The sequence below is a fragment of the Ursus americanus genome, chromosome 25, assembly GCF_024610735.1.
Source record: "Ursus americanus isolate L20-20 chromosome 25, mUrsAme1.1.p, whole genome shotgun sequence".
NCBI classification, from domain to species: domain Eukaryota; kingdom Metazoa; phylum Chordata; class Mammalia; order Carnivora; family Ursidae; genus Ursus; species Ursus americanus.
This window is the reverse complement of record NC_142151.1, coordinates 25389251-25413176: the sequence shown is the minus strand read 5'-3', so window position 1 is coordinate 25413176 and position 23926 is coordinate 25389251. Positions and strand designations below refer to the sequence as shown.

Sequence of the window (23926 nt, the reverse complement as noted above, 5' to 3'; positions counted from 1 at the left end):
ATAAATAAAAAATCTTTAAAAAAATATATAGGGGGTGAATAAAGGCAAATAATTTGAATTTAAATAGTCACTCAAAACAATTTTAAAAGTAAAACACTGAATATTACTTCACCTAAACATTCTGCATTTCACCATTTTCATGGTTGCTTATTGTCAAATACCACACCTATCTGAACACCTTATATATATTTCCTGAGCTTTTTAAATGATGACTTTTTATAATATTAAGCTTGCTCTTGGATAATAATTATAAAGACATCCATTATAATGTATCTGTGTTTAATCATAACATAAATATGTGATGTTGAAACTAGTGAAGTATAACTTTCTGCCTGACATTATTCACATTGTTCACAAGATGATGAAAGAATGGAAAACACTGATTACTGAGAGGATCGTTAATTAGCATGGGGGACTATTTAGGAAGTTTGAACTTTTATGTTCTTGATTTGATTTGGCTATCCTCACAACATGCAGTGTTAACCCATTTCTCATTTATTTTTTGATTTGAACTTCAGAAAGTTGAAGGAAAAGGTTTTTCCAACCTCTCAAATTTCACTTCTGCCCATTTTTTAAAATCATTCCATAAGGCATTTTCTTTTCATATGTATGAAAAATCAGTGATGTTGCAGAGGACAGTGTGTTTTCCCAAAGTTACCTTTGGACATGTAAAGATGAATACCGTGCATTGTATTTATTTTAACCCAATTACTTAAGTGTATTTATATTTTTATGTATTTAATTGCAAAAAATCACTTTTACTGGCTTACTTGTTTACAATAATATTCTGTAGAGAAAGTCTAGGATAAAAAAAATCAAGGATAGATATTTTCTGAAAAGATATTTTTCTGTTACATTTCCAGTATAATAAAAACTTTACATCTATTACTTTTAATATGGAAAATATGATGAGTAGTATCTAAAGAGTCATTGTACTAAGTGCTTCATATGCATTATGAATTGTTTGATCCTCTGAAGAGTTCTATAAGGTCGGAATCCCTTTGCTCCAATTTTTCCAGAGAAACGATCAAGGCCAGCTGCTGCATGACCTTGTGCAACAGTAGTGAGAGAGCCAGGGTTTAAATTCAGGTCTGCCTCGATTGCATAGCTGGGGCCCTTAATCATCCTCCTCTTTTTTCCTGGAACTGCAAACGATATAACTTTGGGGTGTATTATGTTTACACTCAGATTTGTAAGCAATGCCGAAAAATTACCAGATGAGAAATGGTAAAAGAAAACCACAGACTTTGTGAATAATAGGTTTTGTCAATGACTGCTATTTATGTGAGTTTCGGGGATAAATAAGACAGTAAAATCTAATCTTTTCCTCCCTGTAGCTTTGTAATAAAATAGTATTTCTGGTGAGTTTTGTGGGCAATCGTGGCACTTTCACCCGAGGCTACCGAGCGGTCATCCTGGATATGGCCTTTCTCTACCACGTGGCATACGTCCTGGTTTGCATGCTGGGCCTTTTTGTCCATGAATTCTTCTATAGCTTCCTGGTGAGTACTTCTCCATGTGGACGATCACTGCTGGAAAAAATAACACAATGCTGTTGCTTCTTGTGCTTCTTCCTTTGATTTTTTTTTTTTAAGCGGTGCCTGACATTTAGGACGAATTATGTTATTTTTAGAATTTCCTAGGAAAATCATAAATTAGTATTATTTTTCCTCTTTTCCTCTAAGAACCCACATTGGTGGTGGAACTTTTTCTTTCCTCCCTGAGAAGTCACCAAGACCCGACCTCTTGACCCAGCCTTCAAATAGCAGCTGCTTTTTGGTTTCAGCCAAATCCTTCCTTCCTCTTACATTTAGAGATTTTCCAACAGAGTGAGGAGGAAAAAAAATGGGGATATATTTTCTTAGCACTTTAGAATGGCATATAAGTAAAATGAGGGGTAAACTGCCAACCTCGCAAAAAGACAATGAGTTGTTTCAAATCTTAATTTCAGATTTAATGTGTCACTGTTAAGCTTATCTACACATGTCTAATTTATTAAGCAGACTTTCACATTTCCTGTAGATTTTTTTCTCAGGTTATCAGTTTTACTTCCTACATATAGATGGTTCTATAGCCATAAACTAGGAGGGGAGGCAATATAAATTCATGATAATGTTTGAAACCTAAAGCACTACCAGGTTAGCATCGTGATGCCGTACGAGCAATTTATTTATATCTCCAGCACATGGTTGACATGCAGTGGAGACCACTACCCAATAAAGTAATTCCTGAAACCTCAGTTGAAGATCTAAAAACATTATGCTGACCCTGTCTGCTTGGCTCGTGAGGGACAAATCCATCGCCCGCCGCTTTCCTGTTATCTATCTAGCAAACCCAGGTAGGAAGACTGAAAAAAGGCAGATTCTCCATTTACTTCTCAAGTGCTTGAAAGAGCCCTGGGAAGAGTAGATTTGTCCCTTATGCTTTGACAGAAAATTATCTTCTAGGTAGTTACTTTAGGTGATTGAACAATCAAAAAGTTAGTATTTTTTCTGTTCCAGGAATCCAAATGAATTCCCTTTCTGCTCTAATTTACCACAAAAAAAAAAAAATCTATTTTTAAAAACATGCCTGTGATAAATGAAGTGCCATTAAACCCAGCACTTTTACCTGACTGTGACATGTAATATTCTGTAATGTTTTTATGCTTCAGCCTTCTTGTCTGTAAAATGCATAGGGATAGTATGGTAGACTCGTACTATCAAGATTCATTAAAGAGCTATATTCAAAACATGTGAAATGATGTATTAAATCTTTCTATTTCTCGAGGAAAAGCAATTGACAAAATAAAGGTGTATTTGAACCATTGCATGAGCTGTTGATAATAAAGTTACTTTTAATTTACGTCACTTAACCTTATTTTCTAGTTGTATTTTTGTCCTGTCTTTTATTGGTCTAATCTTACAATAGTGATGCTAATTTGTTTTCACTGGGCTGCTGGTGAAAATGATAATGTCCATTTTGACATTTCTAGAGTATTAGGAGGAAATTATAATGGACGTAATTCCAAAATGGCATTTAAGCATATTTTAAAAATATGTTTTATATTTTAAAAAATACATGAATATGTATTTCTAGTTATATCCACAAATATCAATCCTTTATCCAAAATAATAAAAACCATACTCCAGATTTTCCTTTCAGAAATAAACAGAAACATTAACCTGTCCAGTGTCTTACACCTTTTTTGCCTCAAGATTGCTATTCCAGGGGTATGGAATGGGGTCCAGAAATAAGCATTTTTAGCAAGCATCCCATGGGGCTCCTGAAAGCTATAAACTTTTAGAAACCATTCAGAAGTGAAGTGCCCATTTGCAGACCTTTTCTTTAAGTCACTGTTGAGTTAAAATAAAGGAAAATCTCCTTTACATCATCTAAATGCCTAAGTAAGTTAAGTAAGTCAGAGTGTCAATAATTTGGAAGTTGAATTTGCACTAATTATTTTGTCTGTCCTGAGAAATATTGATTTTGTTTCTAGAAGTTGTCGGTCCCTCCAGAAGATAAGCACATAGCAAAATAGTTCAACATATTTTTTTTGCATATGATCATGATAAAATATCAGTTTCCTAGGGTGAGCAAACAAGGTAATATTTTTATGGTGATTACTTGCAAAACTAAAATTAAATTGGAAAGTAACTCAGTACTCAGAAAAACAGAGGACAAGCCCTGGTGTTTCTGCAGGGACTCATGACACTGGGTAATGCATTGTTTGAACCAGTTCAGAAATTCTAATCACTGCCCACAGATAGCAGGAGACAAATCTTAATTATTCCAACTTTTAAAATACTATTAATTTCCAAACAGATATTTATGCCTTTTTAAGTGAGTGTTCACTTATCGCTTTTAACCAGCTTTTGATCATATAACATGTACTGCTAATATATAATTTCAACTTAATAATATAGCAATAAATACTCCAGAGAACAAACACATACCTAGGTTCTTGACTAGTGCAGAGACTTTCTACTACTAAACACAAAATGGATAATAACCCATTAGAGGAAGTGAAAATTTTTTAAAAAGTGTTTTATATATTTGCTTATACTTCTGTTTCCAAAACTACATACAAAAGTAATAGGTTTTGCCCTCGTTATACCCTATTTTAGTAAGGAAAGGTGCTTCCATTCCTCAAATATTTTTAAATTTCCTGTCTTTTTTATTGTAACAGGCTCATAAAATTGTCTAGTAATTTCACCTCTTAATTCCTTGATTAAACAATAACGTTTAATGACTCTGTTAATCATTCATCACTTAGGTAAACGTAATTCAGCATTTTTACTTTAGCCATGTTATGTATTCCAGAAGCAACTGCAGAGTATCAGTGAGGCTAAAAATAAGGAATAAGTAGCTAAGTTGGTTAAGTATAGTATTATAATTTTTCTAAATTCAAATTTGAAGTTATACTATTTCTGTATCTTACAAAATTGAAATTATGTTGGTTATGAAACCAACAGATGCACATTATATGCTATGTTAGAGTTATCTTTATTGAAAAACAGTTTATTAATGTGTTCCAACTGTAGAAGACACATGTATTTGGGTGCATTTTTAAGGTATCAGTTAGGTTGTTATTTTTTTCACGGGTAAACGAAAATGGCTTGCATCTGTATTCATAATTACCTTTTATGTTTATTCAGCTTTTGCACCACTGCATTTTTTCCCTTGTTTTCTTTTATTTTTGTAGCTTTTTGATTTGGTGTACAGAGAAGAGACTCTGCTTAATGTCATAAAGAGTGTCACAAGGAATGGCCGTTCCATTATTCTAACTGCAGTCCTGGCTCTCATCCTTGTCTACCTGTTTTCCATTATTGGGTTCCTTTTTCTGAAGGACGACTTCACAATGGAGGTGGATAGGCTGAAAAACAGAACTCCTATTACAGGTATTGCTACTACCACGAAATGAGCTCTCTCAATAGCGTCAGTGGAGGATAATGGCTTTGGGATTTTCTTCTTCCTCCTTTTTCCTGTCTCCCCCAAGAACAACATCTAGCATTGTTCACAACCATTATTCCATATATGTTTGCTCACAGTACGTCATATTTATTATACCTAAAGAATTGAAAATGATAAATGTTTTGATTTGGAAACCATCAGGTAGTAATAAATTGGGTATAGAAAATATGCTCAGGATACTGTCATTAAGGAGCTCAATTCATCAGTACGTGTTGTCACAATTTCTGTACAATATTCATTTCTGTTGTCTGACTGGTTAGGCATCATCCATTTACACTCACTGTGATTCTTGTGGTGTAAGGACTTATTCTTTCCATCTTACTTTGAATTTTTATTTATCATCCTTTCTAATGTTTTCTTCTTCTGCCATTCCTACCTTTTGTCTTTTGGGTTAAATTTCTTTGTTACACTTTTTCCTCTTCTCCTGCTTTGCTGATTACAAATCGTACTTCTGCACTTTGCTGTTTGTTTCTCTGGATGATTTTGTAGCCTATGAGTTGTAGAGAATGGAAACCACAAAATGACTCTCCCCTCAACCATTACATTTAAAGGTAGGATTTAATTAGTGGTGATTTGTTTTTTTTAATTTTTATTTTTTTACTATTACCATCTGTATTTTTTATAATAATTTTTATTATGTTATGTTAGTCACCATACAGTACATCCTTAGTTTTTGATGTAGTGTTCCATGATTCATTATTTGCGTATAACACCCAATGCACCATGCAATACATGCTCTCCTTAATACCCATCACCAGCCTATCCCAAATCCCCCACCCCCCCTTCCCTCTGAAGCCCTCAGTTTGTTTCCCAGAGTCCATAGTCTGTCATGGTTCATTCCCTCTTCTGTTTACCCCCCTTCATTCTTCCCTTCCTTCTCTTACCGATCTTCCTAGTTCTTATGTTCCATAAATGAGTGAAACCATATGATAATTGTCTTTCTCTGCTTGACTTATTTCACTTAGCATAATCTCCTCCAGTCCCGTCCATGTTGCTGTGAATGTTGGGTAATCGTTCTTTCTGAGGGCTGAGTAATATTTAGTGGTGATTTATAAACAATATTCTTTCTTGCTTTTAACAAACATTTCTTGATTATTAAACTGATGACATATGGTAGTATCTTTCTTAGGATATGGGATAATTAAATGGCATTTAGATCTATTATTAAGTCTAAGTGATCAAAGCACAGAATAGAAATGTCATCTACATAGATTTGGTTGTTAAACTTGAGACTGAATTTCATACCTAGGTATTAGTCTTGATTCAGAGGAACGTAAAATATTTTGTTACTGACTTTCCTGTTCTCCCTTAGATGTTACTTTTTCCAGAGTTTTACAGGTGTAAATATTTGGAGGAAAAGCTTCTATCCATAAATAGCCCCCAAAACTCCACTTTTACAAAGCTGTCTGTGAATCATAAACTATCTGTTCCCAAAAATCTTCAAGTTTTAATTATTCATTGTTTACGAGGTATAATCACATTGAGTTATTCAATACAGGGTGCATTTGAAGCTGAAGCGTCATGATTCCTGAATCCAAATGTGTACATTAGTTATTGTTTAATGAATCTAGCAGTGGGTATTTTTGTGTTATTTTAAAAGGAAGTTAGTGTCATTATGAATGCATTTTCCTTAGAAATACAAATATATCTTCTCTCATTTTTCTTACAAAATAGGCATTAGACCTAAAATGTCAAGATCTTTGTTAAAAATATGTGTATTTTTACAAAAAACTGCCAAATAAGAGAAAGCGTTCATAAATACTATTCAGATCTTGTATACGAGAATAGCTAACAAAGTTAAACTTTTTGATTCTTCATAGATTGAAAATTTTTGTTGCATAAGCTGAGAATGAATGTGATATTGTGCCCTGGGGAAAGCACCCTTACTTTCATAGTATTTTTAATTTAAGTTGTAATGTCATCTAGTATGCCAATTGGTAAATAGCATAAAGTTTATTTTTTCAAGTATTGAATGCTATTGACTCCCAAAGTTGAGTGATACCATCGAGGATAGCATGCTTGGGTAGCAGGTGACATCTAGGGAGTGCAGAATACGCAGTTGCTCAAGGAGTAGGACGAAGTCATCAGAAAGCCAGGAGATGGAGCCAAGAGGGGAGGTTGAGAGTTCTAGAGCTGAATCGCAGAGCATCACAGGCGCCTATGAGAGCGGAGGATGGATAATTGGCTAATGGCATCAAGAATTCAGGAAAATGCAGATCCTACCTCTGGGACTGGTGGAGCCAGTGCTCGATAGAGGAAGCATCCACCACTTGACAGTGTTGAAGGGAGTCGTGTCTTAGAAAAGCCCAGGGAGTTGGAGGGCGGGTTCCGTTGACGAGCGGATGTCACAGTGTCTCTCACATGGGCCCCTTCTTCCCCATTCTCAGTGCCACCCTGCGGTTTCCCATCCTCATTTCCTCTCACCCAGAAGACTGCAGGAACATTCTAGGTGGCTTCCCCACATTCAGCCTGTTCTGCCTGCCTGATTCATTCATTCTAACCACTGCTCTGATTGGGTTTCTCATTGATTCAGAAACTTTGCTGGGATCTGCCCTGGCTGTGAGATGCTTGTTTAAAACATCAGGCTGGGAGTTCAGGTAACTCTGCTCCCATGTCTGTGCCTTTGCTGGCTTCTGTGCCTTTTGTCATACAAACTGCCCCTGGGATTGCCCCCCGTCCCTCCGCCCCCAACCAGCTCATCTTTCTGTGTGGAAATCCCATGTCTCCTTTAGGTTGATCCTTCTCCAAAAAGCCTTGCATTGTTTTCTTTCTAAAATTCACTTCTCTCTCCTCATGCACTGTATTACATTAATTGTACTTGACTTCCTCCGCTCAAGTATCATCCTGTCTCTGCCCCTCGGTACTCCCTAGTTGTCAGGTCTGCAAGGCCTCCACTCTGTGTCCTCAGAGCCTTGCATGTGGAGTCAGGAAATATGAAGTAAGGGAATGGCCACCAGGACACACTCAGAAACCCCGTCGTTCTCTCTCTGACCACCAGAAACCCACTCCAGGGTTTGTATGTACCCACCCTGTCCCCCCAAGTTTGCCCCAGGGAGGGAGCAAGGAAAAATGGAGTTAAACATGTAGCCTCCCTTCCCTGAGTGGACTCGGTCTTTCTGAACCCCAGTGATAGTGCTGCAGACAACTTGATCCTGGTTGCCAGGTCCTGCTCCTGGTCACATGTCCTAACTCGAGCTCCCTGTTGCTGCATCTGCCCTCATCTCATCAGAGAATCAGGATAACCTTGGTGTGTTGTTGCTCTGATACACACTTGAATATTTCTTCAACCCTTTGTATATGAAAGTGAACTTACTCCTGTCCCTCCATTTTATGGACTTTCCGTGATGACTCTCTTTGAAACATTTGTCTGAGAGGTATGAACCTCTTTACTTTCTATTTGTGACTAACAACCACAACAAAATGTTCTATGAAGTTTTTCTCACCCAGGTAGGAAGGTTACTATCTCCTGTTCCATTCTGGCCAGGGAAATAGCTGGTGCACTAGCAAGCAGGTGGACCTTTGGGAACTAAGGAAGAAAAGAAAGATCCTGAGTAGGATCTGGCAGAGGATTCTAGCATTTTAAACCCTGTTTCCTGGAGCCCCTGACTTCACTGTTAGAACTGCCATGAGCTGCAAGTCTCGACCTGCTGTAGGGACTGACCAGTGGCTTTAAGCTTGGGAAACACCAACTGCTTTGAGGGAGGTGTGTTCCTGGCACCCCAAGTCTGAACCCTGAATGTATTTGGCTGTCGAAACTATTACATGTGGTGGTTAAGGTCTACATTATTATTCAGAAAGGTATAAAAGCCTTCTAGTGGATTGGCTTGTGAACCTATTCTCTATTTATAAAATTGCTTCCATATACAAAACTGTGTTCAGAGTTCCAAACCAGCTTACTGAAAAAGGCCTCAGGAACACAGCTATGTTGGAGTAGAAGCCTTTCATTTATATGCCTTTGTTACCATATGTTCATTTCTTGTCGTTTGCATATTTGTCTCTACCATATTTGTGTGTTCTCAGGTAGTAATGAAGTTCCTACTATGACTTTAACTTCAACGATGGAAACATGTCAAAAGGACAACTGCACACCCACAATACCAGCTTCAAATACAGGTCTGTAAAAAGGGCCCCAGAGCAGTACAAAGCAGTTTTACATTTCTTTGGAAAATGTTATTACCGCTAAGGGAGTTGCTCTAAGAATTTCATGGTGGGTTGAAATAGAACCATGGAGGGTGAAAAAACCCAAAAGTTTCAAATTAGAGAAGGGATTCCCATACCTGTCCTTTTGTTCCCCACCCCATTCCTTATATTATTTCTATTTCTGAGAATTTATCAGATTTACCCTGTGGGACTGCTGCTAGAAATACTTTTACCATATTGCAAACCCATACCACAAGGAGACCCTTTCAATTATATAGCCTTTAACAAAGAATCAGGAAATGCACAGGCTTAGAACTCAGAAGGCTTGGTATAATCCTGGGCTCTCTTAGATATGTTATGCAAATTTCCTGGACCTTGTTCAGATGGTTTGCCCAGAGAGGGAGGGAGGGAGGGAGCAGACAGAGACACAGAGAGAATATGATACTTCCCCTGTTTCCAAAAGAGCAAATGGAACCATGCTCATAAAAAGAATTTTTTAAACTCTAAATTGTTCTCAATGGTTTGGAAACTATGGCGTATGTGAAATTTAATGAACTGTAGAAGGAATTAGTGATCTCTTTCCAGAAGCAGCAATGATTTAGGAAGTATATATCTTTAAATATTTCAGGAGTTTTACATTTTAAAAAGGAGTGGATTTAGTCTGTGTTACATCTATGAAGGGGAAAATTGGACTCGGGGAAGATGAGGGAAGGAAGAGTTAATAAGCCCTGTGTCAGGCTGGAGTCCCCCACTTGCATCTGGGAACACATTTGTCTGATCATAGTGAAAGCTGCCTTTTTTCCTGAGATGTTGGATTGTTGCATGAGGGAAAATGGATGGCGCCTTCTACAAACAAAATCTTTCATGCTTTGTGACCTAAAGGGAGAAATACATATATATACATTCCCTCCCAAGGTCCCAGCAGCTCCAAGAGCTGTGAGCAACTGCCTCCAAGACTTCTTTCCTCCTCTAAGGCCTGGCTGGCCAGTCAAGGCTTCCAAACAACAAACCAGCTCATTCCTTGCTTGCGGAGCTTTACTGTGCCCTGCGATTTCTAAAATCCTGTTACATGCATCCTCCCCTTTAAACACCTCCAGTTTCCTCAGCCTTCCTCCCATAGTCTGGCAGTGACTCTCGATGTCACACTCCGGGGCAAGAAGCTGAGTGGTGCTATCGTATTCGGGATAGTGGAATTTGGAATCACACCATAGCCTTGACCCATATTGGGCTGACTCGGCTAAAATGCTATTCTTCACTGGTTGGGCTGTCAAGCCATCAATGCCTGTCCTGTATGCATGTAATTGGGAGTTTGGGAGTTCAAGTATAAAGTGATGCGTTTATTTTTATATCTTTCTGACAACTCGGAATCCAAAGCCATCCCAGTTTGTCCCGGGAATAGATGAGGAGTTTTTGGACTAGGTGATCTCTAGGTTTCAAGCCCCTTCCGTTCTCATGTGCTGTGGGGCTCATGCTATCTTTATGGATCCTGATTCTATGAAGCAATATCTTTACTCTCTCTTGTGTCATCTTCAAGCTGATAAGCTATAGAACAGGGATTGGCAAATGACGGCCCATAGGGAAATTTGGCTTGCCACCTGTTTTTGTATAGCCCTCACAGTAAGACTAGTTGTAACCCTTTTTAAAAGTATTTTCTTTAAAGAAAAAGATGCAATGGAGACTTTATGTCACCCACAAAGCCTAAAACATTTCCTGTCTAGCTCTTTGAAAAAAAAAATTGCCAACCTCTGCTCTGGAATATTCCCATTAAAGGTGCTAGAAATGTTGCATGGGACAGTGCTAAGGACAAATTCTTTAGCATGCTACTAGAAATATGCTTTCATACTGACATAGTCATGTTCCATGTAATTCTTCAGCCACATAGAACTCTGTCTTAAGTAAATTATCAGCTAGCCCATGTTCCTCCATCTTTAGAAAAAAATCATGAGAGTCCTCAGAGCCCCTTTGCCAAAGCCCAAGACATCTGTCACATCCCCAGTTTGAGGGTAGTGTGAACCCGTACTGGCTTCTCTTGATCCCACCTTCTTCCCACACTATCCTTTAATGATCCATTTGGTATGTTATCTTGGGGATCAGCACCAAGCTCATTTGTCAGCAGCTTGCAGAATCTGTCACAATCTCAAATCCAGGTCTACAAATGCTCCTCTCCTCTTATTAGTCGTGATTATATATATATATATATATATATATATATATATATATATATATATATATATATATATATCCCAGCCAAAAAAAAAAATATATATATATATCCCAGCAAAAACTTGGCGATAGTTTAAGTAGCTGAGTAAAATTAAACAGCTGTTCGGATCTTTTGGCCATCTTGAACTTCAATTTGTTGTCACCAGTACTTGTTATCTTCTTTTCAATTGGACACTCTTTCTCCTTAACAGAGTGTGAAAAGTGATAGGTTAAAAAATGTACTTTCTCGTTAACACAAATATTCTAACAACATGGTCCCCAGGATTTTGTAACTGTATTCCTGCCTTGCTCTTCTATCTCTGAATATTACCTTCAAATTATTTCCTTTATTTTAAAGCAAATATATTTAAACTATAGTTTGATTTTAAGAAAGGAATATTACTTTGCCAGTGAACCAACAACAAAGCCAGTGTTCCTCGGGCCAGAGACTATAAAGATGGCCGCCGACTAGTGACGCTCGTTCACACATGGGAGCCCAGAGCTACTAAGGCTCAGTGAGATCGCTGCCAGAGCCTCTCCTGGAGTAAGATCTTCGCAGTCCTACATGGTGTGAGCACATCCCAGGATGTGGCTGCCCAGCTCTGTGCGATCTTACAACTCTTAGGCTTTGTACAATTGTTTTTGATAATCAGCCAGGCATTCTAGTATGATTGTTTTGTGTGCTCTTACTAACTGTGACAGTTTGATCTTAACATTTAAAGAAATGAAGTGAATATTTTTGTAAAACAAGAAATTCATTAAGTCAATTCAGCACAAATCCTTGATGAGGATGATGGTGATGGTGATGATATTACCATAAAACCTTCCTTCCTTCCTTCCTTCCTTCCTTCCTTCCTTCCTTCCTTCCTTCCTTCCTTCCTTCCTTCCTTCCTTCCTTCCTACAGCAGTATTGGTTCAGCCTGTACTATTGGCCAGCCGCCGTGCTGGGTGTTCAGGACATAGTATTGTGCAGACAAACATAATCCTAACCTGATGGAACTTATAAAATAGTTGGGGGGGGAGGGAGGCATGAAAAGTTATAAACTATGGTGAGTACTACCAGCGGTGCTATGATCAATAATCCAAGAGAGCTTGGCTGTAGGTAGAGCAAACAGAAAGGGCTTCCTGAGGAGGGATGATTGATTGATTGGTTGATTGATTTTATTATGTTCAGTTAGCCACTAAATAGTACATTCTTAGTTTTGGATGTGGTGTTTAAGAGATTATTCAAACTGAGACTTATGAGGAGGAGTCAGTCACACCAAGAGGTAGGGGAACTGCATTCCAGGCACAGGGACCAGCATGGGCAAGGGCCCTGAGCCATGTCAAGGATAGACAGATGCTACTAATTATCTTCCCATTACGATTAAAAACACCGAAGGACAAAAACTTAAGATCACATAGCTAGTAAACTAATCTAGATCTCTGATGCTAGGCCTGTTCTCCAGTCTTCTAAGTCTTATTGTCTTCTAGTTAAAGGATTAATCTCTGTACATTTTTTTCTTCCCTAACCAAAAATTAGATTATTAAAATTCTGCCTATCATATTGCCTTTCAACTAGAATGCTTGCATAACTATTCTTTATGCATGCTATCCTCTAAAGGCAATACTTTAGACATAAATATTCTCAATTATGTATTTCTCAACTGGAGTTGATCCCCCTCCAACCCCCCCCCCCACCTCCCCATTCTCCCACCTCAAGACATTTGACCATGCCTGGAGACATTTTTGGTTGTCACAACTCCGGAAGGAATGCTACTGGCATCTAGTGAATAGAGGCCAGGGGTGCATCTCCAACGCACAGGACAGCCCCCTCAACAAAGAACTCTCCAGCCCAAAATGTCAGTAGTGTTGAGGTTGAGAAACTCTGTTCCATTGTGAAGGCTGTTTGGATATTGGTTTATAACTCTGAATACAAACTCATAAAAGGCTTCTCATAACAACCTCTACAACCTGTCTCTCACCTAATATATTACACAAGGAACAGAACTTCCCTCTTCTCTATGGGCAGATGGGGGCAATTCTTCCAGGCTTATTACCCCAGGAGCAACATCTCCATGTTTTTAGGCTCCAGCTGAGCTGGGAGTAGGGAGAGGCAGCTATGATTTTGCAGGAAAGCTCCCAGAGAAGGAAGAAGAGGATAGTGGAGGAATGTCAATGCTGGAGGTGTGGCAGGGACATTGTTGGGAGCCAGAGCTGATGACAGTGGCCTCACACCATCTGGGGTCATTCCTAAATCAGTGTTTGAAACTACAGGGATGCCTGTTATTAATGTACCCACTCTTTCCTCTGTGCCCTTTTTTTGCATTTGATAAGGTAAGTGATAAAATTCATCTGACTGAAAATTCCACAGATTTGATCTTCTAGCCCTTGCCACCTTTAAATCTCGGCCACACGTATTAACCGCAAGGGTAGAGGAAAAACTAGAACCTGGTGTTTGTTGTGCAGCATGGGTCTCTTAGATTTAAAAATAACTTTTCCATGTCTAAGACCAGAATTAAATTTTAATTTGCAAACCCTAGTGTGCATTTGTGATGGCCTTGGTTTGTTAGCTTGTGGACAGCAGGTCCACATTACAAAAGGCCCAGACCCATACACAGGAGCAGAATAACAAGCCTCGTGGTGATTGGGAAGCCCAGCGGCTGGTCCCCGAGGAAGCCCCAGCAGATGCGGGTAGGGTCATTGTCCCAGCAGCCGCACATTCGCACGGTAACGGGCAACCAACTGTGGCCAGAGGAAAAAAGTAAAAAGAACTTTTATTTCATTTGCTGCAGACCTGCCTGACTTCTTAGACAAATATAATCGCTTACCAAAGAAAAACTAAAAAAAAAAAAAAAAAATTAAAAACCGACTTTCTAGAAAAATGAGGCCTTTTTTTAGGCAATTTACAAAATATCGTTACAATTATTTTCTAAGTAAGGGTCATTTGAATGTACAGAAAAGGGAGGAAGTTCACAGATTTCTCACATGTATGAGCAATTCAGATTTAATATGTTTTGGTATTTTACTTTAATAAAAAAGACTGATGAATAGCTGAAACCCATCAGCCTTGGTGCTGCTCTGAGTTTTGGCTTCCTATGGGGTGCCCAGCATTTTAAATTTCTCTTTCTAGTTAACATTTTTAAAAAAGAATTTCCATAATGAATCGATTAGAATTAAAGTTTAAAACTAACAAACAAGAGGTTTTCAATTGCACTCAGACTTTCAGATATATCCCGGTGGCCATCTGTTGTTTCTAAGAAATCATAAAAAAAATGGGTACTTTAATTATTAAAGGAGAAAAATAGCATTATTAAATACTCTTATTCAAGCATGTCCAATATTTGAAAAAACATATAGGCCAACACCTCAAATCAGAGCCAGTAGAATATATTTTTATTCCTTTCTTTATGTAAAACACTTTAATTTCTGTTATTAATTAAGAAAAAATACTTTATTTTACTAATAATTGAAAATGAGGATGATTTTGTTCAAGTGTAAAGGTGGTAATGTTAAAACTTTAAATTTGCATAAGATTTTATAGCCATCTGTCAGTAATAATGATAATTATGACACCTAGATTCGTTACCCCCTATATGCCAAGTGATGTTCTAAGTTCCTTACATGTATATATTTAGTTTTTTTAAATGTGTCCACATTACACATCTATTTCCACTAATTCTTTCCTTTCGCCTGTACGCAAACATGCACTCTCACTTCTTCTTTTTTAAAGATTTATTTAGAGGGAGAGAGACTCTCGAGCAGACTCCCCGCTGAGCGCAGAGCCTAGCAGCAGGGCTCAGATCTCACAACCCTGGGATCGTGACCTGAGCGGAAACCAAGAGTCTTATGGTCAAACCAGCTGAGCCACTCAGGCAGCCCTCTCTCACTCCTTTGATAACATCATTCCTCCCTTGCACCATTAGCTAGCCCGTTGTTCGTTCTTGTATCTGAAACCTCCTTGCTGCCTCCATTTGAACCCTCCTCTGCACTCTGTTACCTGTGCACACGCATCCACCTCCTTCTTTTCAGGACCAGAATTTCCAAAAAAACAACTGGCCTGCACTCTCTCCTTCGATTTCTGCATCAACTGTCTTCTGTTTCACTATTTGCCATCTTCCTGTTGTTTCCTGATGACTCGAATGTTCAATCCAGAGACCTCTTCTTGCTTCTCATTGCTTTTGGCTCTTCCCATAATTTTTACATATTTTGGTATCTTCTCCATCTTTACGTTATTTTCTTCCTGAATTTTGGCTCACAGTACTCTCCCAGCTCTCTTGTGCTCTCTAGCTTTTAAAAATGTCTTCTCATCTTCTCATTCTGCAATCATCTGAAATTCTCTCCTTGTCTTCATCATAACACCTTGCATCCAGCTCCTTCTTCTCTGTTGTCCATTTCTGTGACCTAATGGGACTACCCATTTCCAAGTCAGCTTTGCCTGGAAGCTCCAGCGGGATGTGTTACACGGCCTTCTCCCTCATACCTAGGGTCCTGCCAGCCCCTGTTCATCCATCCTTGCCTTTCTCACGGCCATCACACTCTTTTGGGGCTCATCACACACTATGCCTCCTAAGCGGTCTTTCTACCTCCAGTCATTCTCTCCTCTTCAATTCACCTACTGTGTCACCACTAGATTATTGGTCAGAAATCACTGCTTTGAGTCTGTTCTCCCCTACCCCCAACTCAAGATTTTCATGATGCTCCATTGCCTGCCACATAGACCCCAGACTCACAGAGAGCTCCCAGTCTATCTCCCCAGCTTTATCTTCCACTCCTCTGCATGCTGGTTTATTTTACCTCCCGCGCTCTCTGGCCATACCATGGGAATGCCTCTCTACTCTTTTAATCCATTGACTACTCGAGGCAAACTCAGAGTCTACATTAATTAGAGGGACTCCCCACTCATTATCCCTATTATTAAAGCTTCTCTATTCTGATCTCTTTGCACCACTTCTGTGGCTGTAATCATGTGCTAATTTGTCTTATTATTTAAGTAAATGTTTTCTCTCTTACTATTTCATTAGCTAGATGATAAACCACCTTGCCCCCGTTTAAAGTTTTCCACTGGCTCCCCGTGGCTTTCAGGATACAGTTTAAACTCTTTAGCTGGGTGTATGAGTCTCTCCATAATAAACAGGTCCCTCCCTGTTTCTCTTCTCACACTTGTCTGCACATACCAAACGCCCAGTCATTCCAACACACCGTAGTTCCTCAAACACCCCATATGCATTCATGCCTGTTTACCTTTGCTCATCCTCTTTTCTCTGCCTAGAATGTCTTACCTTGCTGATATTACTGGCCAGGCATGTGTCTCTTTCAGCATTTAACTCAGGTGCCCCCTCCTTCAAGATGCTATCCCGCCCCGCCCCTGTGGGACTCACACCGTCCTGCCTGCACGGTACCCTGGGGTAGGGCATTGTTACCTAGGAAACCGTTAATCTCCTAGGGGCTGCCACACTTTCCTCTTCCCACCTGTATACCTAGCACCTAGTCCTGTGTCTGTGGAGACAGTGCGATGAGGCAGGTTTGGCATCGGGAAGGCCAGCCGATGATGTAGGTAGGTCTCCACAAGGTGGCATTCACTTAGGTGAATTTACTATGACTCAGGGCCTGGCTCTTAGCCCACAGGCCTGGGAACTTGGCTTCACACACTGCGAGTAAATCCATCTCACAAAGATAGAGCCTTATTAACCAAACTCATGGAGGCTCCTGTATAAACCTTGCATGCCTAAGCACCGACCCTTGCACCGCGGGTTGACTGGACCTCTGCTGTCATTGACCTGCCCTGGGCATTCTCCCCCTGCGTGCATGCCACACAGAACGTCAGTACTGTCATTGTTTATGTTTGAGGCCAGTCTATTTTATTTCACAATGGCTAATCACATGAATTTTGTGTGGATTTTACTAGCTCACCTGTTAACGAATGAGCAACCTCATTTTTAAATTCTTAGGGAGAGATGGAGTGCTTTCGTGTGGCTTCTATGTACTGACTAACCTGGTACTTAATTAAGTCTTTAGGAAACATTTATGTGACATGACCAGGTAGTCGCTGATTGAATATATGAATGCGGATCCTGCCACTAAATATAAGATTGCTTTGACCAGACATCCAACCATGGCAAAGTAGCTTATGGACATATTCCAAATGACCTTATTCCTTGAAAACCATATTTCTTTGCAAAAATTCCTTTAATTCTCTTACACATTTCTAACTAGTGTTCTTCACGTTCTTCCTAGCCATGGCGTTAGAACCCCCCCCCCCTTTAGGTGTTGGGGACCTAACTAGCATGTTGCACACTGAGCTTTCTCTGCCTGCCTTGTCTCCTCTGCTGCTCTGCTGTCCCCACCAGCCTCACCTCTTCCCCATTTCTCCTTCTCCCAAAAGCAGCTTGCTTTCTTCTCCTTTCTAAATCAGAATGTGCCTTGAGGCTCACCTCGAAGGTGAGTGGTCTGGCACGGACCCTGCTGCTAGCTTTGATGCTGCAACTTCGTGCTTCCCCACGCCTGACTTCCGCCCTCCTCTGGAGGTATATATTTATGTTTTAAAAAGAAACCGCTCTGACTAAAGTGAAAATATCAGGATCCTCCCATCCATGTGAAGTTAAAATAAAGTCAGTTCACAAGAGGAAAAATCAGGCTTTTTGTAAAAAAGTACCAAACAGGCTGTTGGTCATGGATCATGTAGACAAAATTAGACTGTTTCTTTTTTTTCCCCACTTTGATTGTTTTCATATTCACACCTGTGGCTACACAATTTCTAAAATTCAACACCAGTATGGTTCTTTAACCTTGTAACAAGAAAAATATTCTGCTCACCAATTTTAGGAAATTTTTATTCTTTTTTTTTTTTTTGAAGATTTTATTTATTTATTTATTTTAGAGAGATAGTGTGTGTGCGAAGTGGGGGAGGAACAGAGGGGGAGGGAGTTGGGGGGGATCATCTCAAGCAGACTCCACACGGAATGCAGAGTCTGAAGTGAGGCTTGATCTCATGACCCTGAGATCGCGACCTGAGCTGAAACCAAGAGTCGGACGCTTAACCAACTGAGCCACCCAGGCACCCCAGAAGTCATGATTCTAATATAGTAAGAACTTTTCACTATTTTAAATGACTGGGAAATTATTGCCAAGTTTTCCTTGAAGCCAAATAAAACCAGGGATTTTTTTTTCACATTATATCTTTTCTGTCTCCTCTTTTCTCCCTATTTTCACGTAAGTACACTAACATAAAATAAATTGTTCACATAAATAAATTGTTTCTTCTCCATAGCTCAATGCTCACCATTAAAAGAGCTTAGATGCTTAACTAAATTAATGAAATAATATCTGCGCTGATTTTTAAGCCCCGACTATGTGTATTCTAATCCCTGTGCAGTGTTTTACACATCCTAAATATAATCTTTTGAAGGGTTTCATCCTTAATCGGACCTCCCCATTTAAAGATGAGGATATTGAGGTCGAGTGACAGCCCAAGTCTCAGTACTGGGACAGAGTAGAATTTGAAGCCACGCCCACCCAGCTTCCTTGCGCATGCTCTTTCTCCTGCAATAGCTTAGCTCCTGGGTGAGTTGACTGTCTTCCTGAGGTCTTACCACAACCTCCCCACACTGCAACAGTGCACCAGGCATATGAGCTTTCTTATATGTCGTCCTTTCCATTCTGTCATTTTTCACTCTTGAAAGAAAACAAATATTTCAGAATACAGTTGTGTGGCCTTCTCAGGCTGTGTCAGTCATGGGCTGCTACACGTCAAATACGTCTTCTGTGCTTCCAAAAATTGTGTCATGGCACAGTTATAAAGGAATGCCTATTTGGAAGTAGACAATAGCATATTTAAACCATGAGTTTGTTGCCTGGTGTAATTTGTGTATTCTTATAGCTGATGAAGAGTATGAGGATGGAATTGAAAGGACATGTGACACTCTCCTCATGTGCATCGTCACCGTCCTAAACCAGGGCCTCCGGAACGGCGGCGGCGTGGGAGACGTTCTCAGAAGGCCATCGAAAGACGTAAGCTGGAGAAAACATATTTTTTTCAAGAAGACCATTAGCATTTTTTTTCTGTGTCTATATTCTTTTTTTATAATAATTTTTTATTATATTATATTAGTCACCATACAGTACATCCCTAGTTTTTGATGCAGTGCTCCATGATTCATTATTTGCCTATAACACCTGGTGCTCCATGCAGTACGTGCCCTCCTTAATACCCATCACCAGCCTATCCCATTCCCCCACCCCCCTCCCCTCTGAGGCCCTCAGTTTGTTTCCCAGAGTCCACAGTCTCTCATGGCTCATTCCCCCTTCTGTTTACCCCCCCCTTCTTCTTCCCTTTAGCATTTTAAAAATTTTCTTAACAGCATCTACAACACAATTTTGTTTTCAGGATGCTATACTATGTCGTTTGCTTGAAATGTATAATGGTGGCCATTAAAACCAATTAATTGTATACTAGAACTCTACAGAAATAGCTAAGGTACCAAAAAATCTATGCCTGTGAGTAGGGTTATGAAACATTTCCAAGTTTGAACTGTATATTGTATTACAGCCCTGAGAGCATGACTACAAACTTGGTAGAGGAGTTAATTGTTACTTAAACAACAGAAACTAGGCTGCCTCTTGTCTATCAGGCTTCTCAGGCATGAAGATTTACTCTTTGCCTCTGAATCGTAATAGCGACCATTATTTATCCATGATGAATATAAAATTTGAACAAATTCTAACATGAGTTCATATATTAAAGCAGCAAGTCTAAAAAATTTCTCATTAGCTGCAAAAGCTAAGCTCAAGAGCCAGGCTGAAGGCTTGAAAAATCTCAGTTCTGCAGCAGGCCAGCTGTAGCATATTGTCAGTTCATCGAGTGGTTCCTCATCTAGGAAACGGCTGGATTACAGTGTCTCTGATGTGTGTTTTAATACTGCCTACCCGGTAGAAGTAAGCTGGAGCTGTCTGTACTTGACCCTCTAAGGCCAAGAACAAAATCTAGTCTAGAAATTGACGAAGCATTAGGTCCTTCTCAGCTCCCTAATCGCTGACCTTGGGAATTGCTACCTGTCTACCTTTTGTGCAGCTTCTGGGATAGGATCCCAATGTGCCAAAATGCATTTAGCAGAATGATATAGTACAGTGGTTTTTAATAAAAGGTATGCCCCCATTGGTGGGAGGAGTATAAGTCCTGGAGAATGGAAGGGGCTCTGGGAACAGATGTGAAGTTTACTTCACAACACTTAAAGAAAAGAAAATGAAGACAGAAAGTGAGTCTTATTTTTTCCAGCTTGGAGCACTATTTATATTCATTCAGCAAACATTTATTGAATATATTCTCAATGCTAGACCATATGCCAAATCAACGTACCTTGAAAATATGTATACATATACATGTTTTAAAATTTTTATTTCAGGAGCCCTTGTTTGCTGCCCGAGTGGTCTATGACCTTCTTTTTTATTTCATTGTCATCATTATTGTCCTTAACTTGATTTTTGGTGTTATCATTGATACTTTTGCTGATCTCAGAAGTGAAAAACAGAAAAAGGAAGAAATTCTAAAGACAACCTGCTTTATCTGTGGTAAGTGTTCTCAGGATACTAAAATAATAGGTGAAGAAACTGTCCAGGAGGAAGGAGGGGCTAGGGTGATTTTTATTTGTCATGCTTTGGGAAAAATAATTTCAGAGTGAAAGCTGGACAGAAATTATATAACTGGGCATTAGACTAGGGTTCTCTGCTTCCAGAAATAGAAGAATCATATCCGAAAGCTATCTTGTCATTATTTCTGAAATTTATATGATTTTCTGACTGTAGAATGTGTTGCAAAATTTCAAAAGGTTACACCAACTGGCAAATAGATTTTTAATCACAATAACATATTGATTAAATGGCAGAATGATTTTTATTTTATTTTGTTGAATTATGAATCCACAGATGATTTTTCTAGCAGCTTGAACTTCTATTCACTGACTGTTCCTTCTCTCGGTTTTTCATCTCTCTCTCTCTCACACACACACACACCTCACGCTCTCCTCCCCTTTCTCCTTGTTAGCTCCCAGACTCACCCACATCTCTCCTTGCCCTCATCATTCCCTTCAGCTCTACCCTCTTCTCAATATACGTCAGCCCTTTGGTTGTCTCTGTAGCTGACCTAGCATCCTAGAATTCTTCCCCCTCTTTGAATAATCACCAAGTCCAGGTTATCCTCACTGTCTGTTTCACCATGTTGAGCTGAAGAATCTTTTGGTTAAAGTCACAAAACAAGCATAAGGGCTTCACTACAACATTATTCTATATAACTCAAATTGGGCCCTCAATAAATCCCATTCCCTCCTTGATTCACCTTTTGTCAACTGTCTCATTCTCCTCATTGGGTCTCCCAAACCCTTCCAGCATTCCTCCACCACTCAGAGGTGTACCAAGTACTAACCTGTAACAATGAACTGTATTCCAAGGAAACAAACATGAGTTGGACCTGCCCTTCTTCAGGGTGTTCACAATCTGTTGTGGAATGCAAACACAATAAGTGTCATTGCTATCTAGTGTGTTAAAAGACATGATAGAGAAGTTCACAGGCTGTTATATCCCTTCAGGTTGTGGTAGGGGGCAGGCAAGAAAGGGTCAGGAAAGGCTTTTAGAAGAGATGGTCACTGATTTGTTGTTAAAAGATGGAAGGCAGTTAGTCTATCAAAGTGGGTAGAAGCAGAGGCACCCGGGTGGCTCAGTAGGGTAAGCATCTGCCTTCAACTCAGGTCATGATCCAGGGGTCCTGGGATCAAGCCTCGCTTTGGGCTGCCCATTCAGTGGGGAGTCTGCTTCTCCCTGTGCCCTTTCCCCGGCTCATGCTCTCTCTCTCACATAAATAAATAAAATATTTTAAAAAATAAAATAAAGTGGGTAAAAGCAGAGTGACCAGCATAAGAACAGGCATGAAGGGAAGAACAGCACAATGGGAGTCTTCAGTTACTATAAGGAGCTCAGTGTTGCTAGAGCATGAATTTCAGTGCAATCTGTGCCCCAAGAAGAGGTTCACCAGAACGTGGTATTTTATGTTTAAAAACTTGGACTTTGTCCTGTAGACTTATAGAAGATGCTGAACCATTAAAGAATTTGAGTACGGAGTCTAATTTTTGTTTTTGAGCAATGGTACAGCTATGGAAGGTTATTTGTCTGGGGACATAGTTCAAGTGAAAGGTAACGAAACTTTGCTGCAGGAAAGTTAAGGTGGCGGTATTAAGGGAGAGGACAGGGCCAGGAAATATTTAGAGACAGAGTTTTAAAATCTCAGTGGTTAGGAATGAATATGAAAGATAGTTGCTTGCATGGGTGGATGGTAGTTCCAACAGTTGAGTTTGAGAAGAAAAGAAAAAGAAAAAATTTGGAGAGGAATATGCCGAGTTTGGCTTTGGAAATACTAAAATTGCAGTGTGTACTCGACACCCCAGTGGGCCACACCCAGCACAGAGGTCAGCATTAGTCTGAGCCTCAGAGAATGTGTCTGCACTGGGGACAGTAACTGGGGAATCTTCCATCTGTATGTGGTAGCAAAAGCCAGAGCGTGGGGAAAGACTCCAGAGAGAGAAGAGGAGACTATGAGGTTTAGAGTGGGAAATATCAGCACTGAAGAGTTGAGAGAAAGAGGGTCATACGTGTGCACACACACACATGCACATACACACACAGATCTTTCCAGTAAGAATGGTATGAGGAGAACCAGGAATGTGTGTCACACGGATATGAGGGGAGGACACAGCCTTGGAAAGAAAGTGATTGATTATCAACTATTTCAAAGCAGAGAAGGCCAGTAACATATTATGCCAAATACAGCCTTTGGATTTCTCATTCAGGTGCTTCAGGATAAAGATGGAGTACTTTCCATGAGGATACGTTGCACAATGCTGGGGGAGACTTACGGGAAGGAAATGAGGCAGAAAGAAGAGTCTTTCTTTATATGTCTAGACTAGATGGAAAGAAGCAAGATTTGGGATGGAGCCAAGGAAGATATGGTACAATAATTTGGGGATTTGGGGAAGAGAGGCATTGTATCGAAGACTGAGTTCTGTGGAGGAAAAAATATGCTGCCTTTGAAAATCTTTCTGTGTGTTTCATGGTCTCGCTTTTACAGTGCTTCCTCTAAGTCCTTCCCTTCATGATCATAATAACTGTTATGTCAGTGTGCAACCTTGGAAGAAAGGGCTTTTTGGGAGAATGTATCAGTTAGAAGTGAGCCTCATTCGAGGTCATGATGCTGCCTCCCGTGTTCTAACAAGAAAGATGAACAGCAAAGCAAGCCCAGCACTTAAGTACCATTCCTGCTCCTCTAGGTTTTCCCTTTGCTGACAAAATTCTCTTTGGCTTTTCACAGTCACTTAAAAAAAAAAAAAAAAAGCCCTATAACCTATAAACTCCTTAAAACATCATAATAGCCATTTCACCAGATTGAATGTTTTTCTCAACTCTCCTCATTAGTTTCCTGCTGACCTTTCCTTTTGCCTTGGATTGCTCATTCTCTTGTTCTTTCACAAGACTTCTCCCAACCACTGGATAAATGGTTCAGATTTTATCATTGACTTCTTGTCTCTTCTCTCTGCCCTCTTCTTTAATACTGGCTTTTGCAGATTATTGCCCAGTGTGCAACCACAGCTCCAACCTCTCTCCAGGCTTT

The 23926-nt window shown here is 39.7% G+C and overlaps 1 protein-coding gene across 2 annotated transcripts in view; it reads left to right on the top strand.

Moving 5' to 3' along the window:
• Positions 1-23926, top strand: part of ITPR2 (inositol 1,4,5-trisphosphate receptor type 2) — a 477037-nt gene that overhangs the window by 386843 nt on the left and 66268 nt on the right. For both annotated transcript variants that reach the window (XM_045811874.2, XM_087855710.1), the window contains 5 exons: positions 1338-1502; positions 4685-4880; positions 8974-9066; positions 19154-19284; positions 20676-20841. In XM_045811874.2, the coding sequence (XP_045667830.1) occupies positions 1338-1502; positions 4685-4880; positions 8974-9066; positions 19154-19284; positions 20676-20841 (751 nt within the window). The remainder of the gene's footprint in view (positions 1-1337; positions 1503-4684; positions 4881-8973; positions 9067-19153; positions 19285-20675; positions 20842-23926) is intronic.